This window comes from Pteropus vampyrus, unplaced genomic scaffold, assembly GCF_000151845.1.
Source record: "Pteropus vampyrus isolate Shadow unplaced genomic scaffold, Pvam_2.0 Scaffold49, whole genome shotgun sequence".
NCBI classification, from domain to species: Eukaryota; Metazoa; Chordata; class Mammalia; order Chiroptera; family Pteropodidae; genus Pteropus; species Pteropus vampyrus.
This window is the reverse complement of record NW_011888830.1, coordinates 5,886,572-5,895,366: the sequence shown is the minus strand read 5'-3', so window position 1 is coordinate 5,895,366 and position 8,795 is coordinate 5,886,572. Positions and strand designations below refer to the sequence as shown.

General features: G+C 45.3%; 1 protein-coding gene across 1 annotated transcript in view; it reads left to right on the top strand.

Annotated features, from left to right (window-relative positions):
* Positions 1-7,593, top strand: part of ITIH2 (inter-alpha-trypsin inhibitor heavy chain 2) — a 33,491-nt gene extending 25,898 nt beyond the window's left edge. Inside the window, exons 14-19 of the mRNA XM_011359657.2 lie at positions 633-826; positions 3,531-3,644; positions 3,994-4,192; positions 4,709-4,881; positions 6,024-6,135; positions 7,416-7,593. Coding sequence (XP_011357959.1) covers positions 633-826; positions 3,531-3,644; positions 3,994-4,192; positions 4,709-4,881; positions 6,024-6,135; positions 7,416-7,563 — 940 coding nt within the window. The 3' untranslated portion in view covers positions 7,564-7,593. The remainder of the gene's footprint in view (positions 1-632; positions 827-3,530; positions 3,645-3,993; positions 4,193-4,708; positions 4,882-6,023; positions 6,136-7,415) is intronic.
* The last annotated feature ends 1,202 nt before the right edge of the window (positions 7,594-8,795 follow it).

Here is an 8,795-nt window from a genome sequence, read left to right as displayed (position 1 = left end):
TCTCTTACCCTCTGTCCACCTCTGGCTCCAGGCCTGTGTCCCTGTGCTGAGCTCCTTCTGTCCATTTATTTTAGAGATAGTTTATTGCCATGATCATTGAACATTTTTGCTCACGTGTTTTCCAAAGGAATTTTGAAAACGCATGTCCCCCTTCATACAGTTTTAAATTCAACATCAACATTTTTTTCCTCTTGTGGAAGTATTTGCAACAAATTTAATTTCTGGTATATTGTAAAGGTTGAGCTTTTTTTAAAAAAAAATGGCATCGCTCTTTTAAGCGCATCTAATGAAATCCAATATAGAATTCGTTACCATCACCCATTAAAAAAATACATAAACAAATTCTGTTTCAATAATTGGAAGACGCCTACGTGATCGGCCTCCTCTGGGGGCTGGATGGACATTAGCTCCTGGCCTCTGCTGGAGGCACAAGACCCTTCCCCAACTCTGCGGGCAGCTCCTCCTGCTGCAGACCCCAGTCCAGGGCCCAGACTCTGCGGAGGACCCCGCAGCAGGCCCATGGCATGATGACGGAGGGGGCCATAGGGGAGAGAATTCCAGAGTAAAAATAATGGGAGCAAACCTTAGCTGAGAACCTCTGGGTTCATAAAACAGATTCTCGAAATGGTCAGCAACGGGCATGGAAAGGGAAACCCGGAAGCTAACGGAGACAGGTCTTTCTACGCAGGTGCCCTGTATTACGGCAGCAAAGTTGCTCCCAGTTCGCTCCCATCTTGGGTCAACCCTTCGCCCACGCCGAGGGTCCCCATGCCCGCGATAGCAGCGCCCGTGCTCGAGTCCACTCCTCCCCCCCACGTGATGAGAGGTAAGAACCGGGACCGGACTTCACAGCCCAGATCCCAGTCCCGCCGGAATCCGTGCAGCGCTTATGCATGTTAATGACATCGTGTCCTGTAAAGGAAGCGGCTTTTACGGACACCGCTGCCTTCCGATGAAAGATGATAATCCCGCATGTTAGTCAGCTAGGGCCGCCTTAACAAAACGCCACAGACCGGGGAGCTTAAACAGCAGAAGTTTATTTCTCCCAGTTTTGGAAGCTGAAGTCCAAGGTCAAGGTGCTGGCAAGGTCGATTTCATTTATTTGGCTTGTAGGTGGCTGACAGCTTCCTGTGAGTTCATGTGACTTCTGGAGGGAGAGAGAGAGAGGGCAAGCAAGCTCTCTGATGTCTCTTCATATAAGGACACTAATCCCATCGTGGGGGGTCCACTCTCATGGTCTCATTTAACCCTTTACTACCTCCCAAAGGTGACTCACCTATAGAATGGGGATGATAATCAATACATCCCCTGCAGGGCAGTTATAAGGTAAGTTCCTGGTAGGAGCTCAGTAAACGCTGGCCAGTCTTATGCCCCGGGTCCTTAGGATCTGTGAAGTTGGTCCTGGGAACCCTCAATCTGTTTCCACCCTCATCAAAATATAAGGCTGCACAGACCAGCTGAAATGTGACGTTTCATTTCTGTCACCCAGAATCGTATCAAACCCGATATGGCCGCACGGATTTGTTGTAGGCGTATCAGTTTTGATTTTTGGGATCTAGGTTAATTAAAATGTGAAAACCAATTGTTATCTCGGATAAAAACCAATTTTCTTCAAAGAAGATGTTCCAAACGCCATGTTTGTGTAGAGGAAGGAAGCGGATAGCATGGGTGTGGTGCCGTGAACGGCGCAAAAATTTACAAGGTTTCGTTTCTGCTCTGGATTACTTTACCCTCAAATTTTAAGTTTCAAAACACACACTTCTTGAAAACGAATGAGCGCGTCAGAGCGGCTGGGAGAATGAGCTTGTCATCGGACAGCAGGGGCGTGAGGCATGGCTCTGCCACTCACTAACTCTGCGACGTGAGTTCCGTGAGGTCGCCCGAACTCTGCAAGGATTCAGTGAGAATGAGTTGAAGTCACGTTTAAAAGGAGCTTGGCGATAATATCTAGAAAACGGTAACCTCTCAAATGAGGGTCAAAGCACGTCACGTTTATTCTCGAAAACCTTTAATATTTACGCAACAAAGTAAAGCCTCATCCTTTTTAGCATGATGTACCACAGGCTCCGCCATCTATAATTCAGGAACTCAAGGTCTGGACACATTGAAGTACTTTCTAAACCAATCAATCGTCCACTTTTTTATCTCATGCTTTTCTTCATTCTGTCCACTCAGAATCAAATCTCTCTCTCTCTCTCTCCTGTGTCTTAAGTCGTCCCCTCTTCCCCTCTTACCTTTAAGACCTAGTTCTAAGGCCAACTCCTTCATAAGGCCTTTGGCAACTCGCCCAGGTGGAGTCACTTTAGCATCTTCGTGCTTGGGCCGTTATTCCATCATTTCCTCGGTTCTAGCTCACAGTCACGATTCTGTCTGCCTCCATGAAAGAAAACATAACGTACTAACCGTTAAAGGAAAAATTATTCATGACGTTTGTGAAAGCATGGCAAAGAAGATTTTATTCAAGTGGCGGCGGGCTTAGGGGCCACTGCAATGGACTTTTGCAGTGGGGGAGAGAGACTGGACTCATCTTCAAATACGGCCTGGGCAAGTGGGAGTTTATAGCCAAGAAGCAAAGTGTGGGGGGCGGTAGAGGAAAGGTTTCTGACAGGAAACACCGGAGGTGGGATTCTGGCTAAACCACCCTAACAGGAGTCCTGCTGAAGGCAGGCCAGGTGACCAGATGTCCCTAAGGACGGGGGGATGAGGAGCCCTGGCAAAACCGACTTGGCAGGGTTCTTGCTAAAACTGGACACTGAGGAGACAGACACGCAAGTCCTAAAGCTGAGGTGTCATTGAAAAGTTCAAGGGTAGAATCTGGTCGAGGACAGACTCCTTCGTTAAATGGTTACTTTCTTGAAGGCACCGATCATGACTTATTTAAAGCGGCACCAAACATGGCCCGATTCAATGTTTTGCACGTAGTTTTTTCCCCCCTCACTAAATATGTGTTGAAGGGTTAAACAAACAGAACAAGATCAGCCAAGTAATAGTGTCTAGTAACAAAGGAGTACTCTCTTGGGAGTACCTTGAGCCTTCATTGCTCTTGGAATTGGTATTAATCTGTATGCCAACAAATAATATGTTTTCTCCTTTACTTTTATGTGCCGTGTATGGCTACTTAATAAAATACATGTCTTTTTACCCATCTCTATACACACTGTATATACATTAATACATGTGTAGTACATATATGTAGTATATATATATATACACACATATATATAGTATGTATGTATGCGTTATTCTTTGTCTTTCTTGTTAATTTTCATCTCTAGCCTAGTACATATATGATAGCTACAAAAGAAGTATCCACAATATTTGTAAAATAACTTAAAGCGCTGATGGAGGCTCCGTGACAAAGGGGCAGTGGGTATGGACCACTAGCTCCCAGTGCCCAGAACAGTACCTAGCATATAGTAGAAGCACAATAAATATCCTCGTTAAAATAAAGATGTTCGGGAATAGAATGCTTTTCAAAATGATCTTCCCTTCTGTGACTTTCTGTTTTTATTTTGTTTTATATTTTCCAGTGGAAAATGACCCACACTTCATCATCTACCTACCAAAAAGCCAAAAGAATATTTGTTTCAATATTGACTCAGAACCTGGAAAGATCCTCAACCTTGTTTCTGATCCAGAATCAGGTGAAATAAAAAGATACTGTATACGAATTAGACAGTTAGATCATTGCCACGCTTCACTGTCACTGCCTGGAATTTCTTTCTTTCCACCTTAACGGAAGTCCTATATTTTCCAAACTTTGGTAATTAGTGAGAAATAAATTTTAAATATATTCCTAAGAGTTTGAACTATTACAGTTAAACTGTAATAAAGCATAGTTATAAAGTGAGAATTACAAAGGAAAAAGTATAAAATCCTAAAACAAATTAATTTCTCCATGTCATCAAGTTCTATAAATTTGAATTATGGTGCCCACACATGAAAAAAATGACATGCATGAGAGAAAAGAAACTTTTTTTTTTTTTTCTGTAGGGATTTTGGTCAACGGACAGCTCGTTGGTGCCAAGAGGTCCAAGAATAAAAAACTAAGCACGTATTTTGGAAAACTAGCATTTTACTTCCAAAGCGAAGACATGAAAATAGAAATCAGCACCGAGAACATCACCCTGAGTAGGGGCTCTCGTACGTCCACCTTGTCGTGGTCTGACACAGCTTGGGTCACCAATCCAAGGCAAGTGCCATCACATCTGAATTCAGGCCTGTCCTCGACATAGCACATTAATAAATCCAGACATCCATGACAGAAACATGGAACCTGAAAATCATCATTGTAAATATGAAGAGTTGAGGTTCAGGAAAATTTTTGTTACCCACGCCCCCGTTCCTGGCGGTGGGGTCCATGTATTTTGGTCACCGGGCATCCCAGTGCTAGGCTGGTGTCCGGCACATAGTAGGTGCTCAATGAATACGTGTTGGTTAAGCGAATGAGTCTGTCAAGTGAAATCCACAGCCGACTCAGAAACATCAACTGTGTCTCGAGTAATCTCTGCCCATTAGTATCTGTTCATCAATTAAACAAACGTGCACATCGACAGAATTGCAGAGCTGGGCGTTCAAACGGCGTTCTGTGGCGAAGACACGTTAAAGGGCTCAGAAAACTAGGGGTCACTATGCCAGGAGGAACGGAGAGTTCACGTTCAGGGCAAGTCTGTTCTGTAATCGTGAATTCCATTTCCTTTCCCACTAGGGTGCTTGTCTCGGTGAAGAAAGAGAAGACTGTGACGATCACTCTGGATAAGGACATGTCCTTCTCTGTGTTACTGCATCGCGTTTGGAAGAAGCATCCGATCAACGTGGACTTTTTGGGGATCTACATTCCCTCCACAAACAAGTTCTCGCCCAGCGCTCACGGACTCATAGGTAAAGTGTCGGCCGACCGCTGACCTTTGACGACATGGGTTAGAACTTGGGAAAGTGACGGGTGTGGACCCGAAAGCACAGGATTCACGCTCTGAGCCTGGGTCTTAATTAATAAGGTGACTGGGTGACAACACAAAGGGGTCGATGCCATTGGAAGAAGCGTTAACTGTTCCCTTAGAAACAAGAGGCCCGGCCGGCCACGCACAGCCACACGAGGGCGGCTTGGGGGCAGGAAGCAGGAGCAGGAGCAAGCGATGGGTTCAGGCCACAGCCTTTCGAGGGGTTTCCTTGGCAAGAGACAGAGCAGGGCGGTTGCAAGGGGGCTGGCTGAGTGATCTCCGTGGGCTCTGGGCTCTGGAGTGGTCTCCAGCTGTCTGGCACCTGGCCTTGGAATGATTTCTCCTGGGTAGTACCGGCTGGGTAAAGGAGGTCTGGCTCTGGGTCGGTTAGTTGCATATCAAGGGGTGCTCCTAGCGGAGTCCTCTGCTAGCTCGAAGAATTGGGAGCCCCACTCTCCCTAGCCAGAGAGGGTTTTTAAGATGTCAAAACGTCATAATATACAGAAGATAAAAACCCTGATTAATACAACCCAACGTAGCAGCACAGGGGGTGACTCAGGAATGCCACAGCCAGGACCTTTGCCATCCCAGATAGGGTTTTCCCAGAACCAGGATTTCATCATCACCAACCGGGCAAGTTAAGGGACAGAAAAATCTTAAGTTCCATGCGGAAGATTTTTAGGAAGTTCGTGATAACAAGCGAGCCATCTGGACCAACTTTCCCTCTGTGCCAAAGAAAGGCTCCAATTTAAGCGTGTGCCATCACAAACAAATCTGTCTCTGTGCTCTGAGCTCTGCTCTCAGGTGCTGACCTTCAGCCCCCGCCGTCAGGGCAGTGGATCTTACCCTCATCCAGGAGACCAGCCTCGTACGGAAGGTCACCATGGGGTGACAGCACAGATTTGTGCTTGGGAGGACCCATCCCTCCCATTGCTCACTGCTCCCTGTCCCTCTCAATACATCTTTCTACCCCGCACATTCTGGAGGGAATGACCAAAATGCAGCTTGGACCGAATGACCAGCCTGTCCTTTGATGTACCCTCGGGTCCCACGTACATCACTATCTGGCCTTTGTCCCACTAGGCCAGTTCATGCACGAGCCGAAGATCCGTATCTTCAATGAGCGGCCTGGAAAGAACACCGAGAAGCCAGAGGCAAGCTTGGAGGTCAAAGGACATAACTTGGTTGTCACCAGGTAAGCACCGTAAAGTGCCAAGACTGATTAATCTGTTCTTCGTGCCTTCGTCCATTAGAAGCCCTATGGGGACAAACTGGATAATTGAAAAAGCGAGTCAGAGGAGGAATCATAAAAACAGCTCTGTACCATAGTGCTAGCGAAAGGCTGTGTATTTATATTAAAGCCAGAACTTTCTTTTCGAGTATGAATCTACTGAGTGCATCTCTGTGTAGCTTTTCTCACACAAACCACATCCATACGCTTTATTTTGAAGTGAGAACTTAGATACTTGTAAAGCATTCTGAGTGTAAATTCTTATAAACCTTTTTAATTTTTCTCCGTCTTTTACATTTATCTCACCAATGCCCAATTCGGTATCATTTTAAAGCATGTTCTGCCTTTTTAGAGATTTTACGAAGCAGCCAATTTGGCTTAAGCAGAAACGACTCTTTGCAAGCAAAGGTCATTGGCTTCCATGCACTTCATTAAGCCATAAAAGCACAATCAAAATTAAACCATAAAATGACAGTAATAAGTGCCACCACCCAAATAGATCCATGAACTAAAATCATGAGCTTCTAGCGAGTATACTGCCCAACAATTATTGGTTTACTAGAGATGAGTGAGTTAGCCGCAGGCGTTAGCGAGCACATTTTATAGATCTGGTGAGTAGTTAATAACAGTACGATGTTATCTGAGGTTGAGATACAAGCATCTACTGGACGATAATGACAGAAAGTAAATGCTGGGCCTCAGTTTCCTCTACTGCAGGCCCCTGTGACGCAGAACTGGAAATGAGTTGACCTGTGGGCCGTGCGCAATTATATATATTTTAAAGCTCATTAATGGCAACTTGCCATATAGCTTTTCAAATCCTGGGCTTCTCTGTCCTTTCAATGAGAGACACGAATTTAAACACGCATCCATAAAGGTGAGAGGCGTCTCAGATTCATTCTGCAGGTAACATGTGAGGTCAGCCAAAAACACTTCAGGGTTTTGTTCTGTCCTTCTTTCCAAGTTAATTTGCGTCCTTTACCTTGCTGGGAAAAGTCCTTATCGGTCAATCTCTGTAAGGGTTATTTGAATTATTTAAGGACACACTGCTTATTCTGTCCTTGCAACACCAAGCCCCCGACTCTGATATTTCCTACAACTTGGGGAGCTGGGATGGGAGGGGCGGGCAGATACGGAGCTAGAGGGGACAAAGGACAGCCACGGGGAGTGCGTGTCTCCTTTGAGATGCACAGGCTGGCACGCGTGGGTCTGTGTCCTCACCATATGCGCCATCTTCCTTGCAGGGGAATACAGAAGGACTACCGGACAGAGCGAGTGTTGGGGACAGATGTCCCCTGCTGGTTTGTACACAGCAGCGGGAAGGGGTTCATCGATGGCCACTACAAGGACTACCTGGTGCCTCAGCTCTACAGTTTCCTCAAACGGCCTTAGAGGCGTTTAGCTTTGTATAATCACATGTATAAATATGTTTTTTCCCCGCCCCTTTTGCAGTCATCCTTCAGTTCGAATACGTTTAAAAACTAAGCGGTTGTCATGGTGGTTTATAAAGCCTGTTAACTCATTCGAAGAAAATAAATGCTTTGCAAAGAAGCTTTAGGATTTTGTGGCGTGTCCAGGTGCTAAGCCATGTTCGTCAAGGCAACACGAAAGACAGCTGCTCTGGGGAGTCACGCTGGCATCCGGATGGACCCTAGGTCTGGCGTCTGCTGTGACGACGTCGCCGTTAAGCGTTGTGTCCTCCACTTTGCAGATGGATTACATTTTTACGTTGTCAGTTAGGGAGGAGATTCAGTGGAAAAAGAACAAGAGAAGTGACTTGATCCTCACTGTTCCATAGCTGAGTATACTAAACGCTCTATCACCGCTGCTGATCCCCGGGGACTGTGATGGCCCAACATGCTTAGCCAAGAGTCCCTCCAGAGTGTTGGCCTTAGAGACATGTTTTAGTCCATGAGGCCTGTATAAGTCAGGGTTTTGCAGAGAAACAGTACCAATAGGAGCTAGATACATATATAGGCAGAGTGGGGTGATGGTGCAGGGGACCCAGGGAAAGATGTTCTAGTTCAAAGGCCATTACGCAGGAAGATCCAATGTCGTGGATGAAGTTCAAAGGCAGTCACTCGGGGGAGGGTCAGTTTTTTGTCCAATTCAGGCCTTCAACTGATTGGATGAGGCCCACCCATACTCATGAGAGCAATCTGCTTTACTCAGTCTACCTTTTTAACTGTGTTTCATCCCAGACACGCAGTATAACGTTTGACCAACTCTCTGTGCACCCCTTGGCCCATCTAAGTTGACATATAAAATAAGCTATCACAAGGCCTCAATCGACCAGCCAATCATTCTCCAAATAAAATATATTATTGGGTAAGTGTCTTCTGATTAAATTATAATCCTGTAACAGTCTTACCTCCCTGACATAATTCTAAGATCACCCTGGAGATTCGGTTGCTGCGAAATTCTTCACATATTTAAGACTGCTCAGGATATTTTCTTGGATGGCTTCCTATACACAGTACTGACATTACTAAACAATTCCTGAGAGTAATGCCATTTAATTTTAAACCTTATATGATTAGATGTATTTCAAAGTACATTAGTAAGTTATATCCTACAAAAGGCTAATATTTATAAGGCAAAATAAGTAAACCACAAGTTCAAAG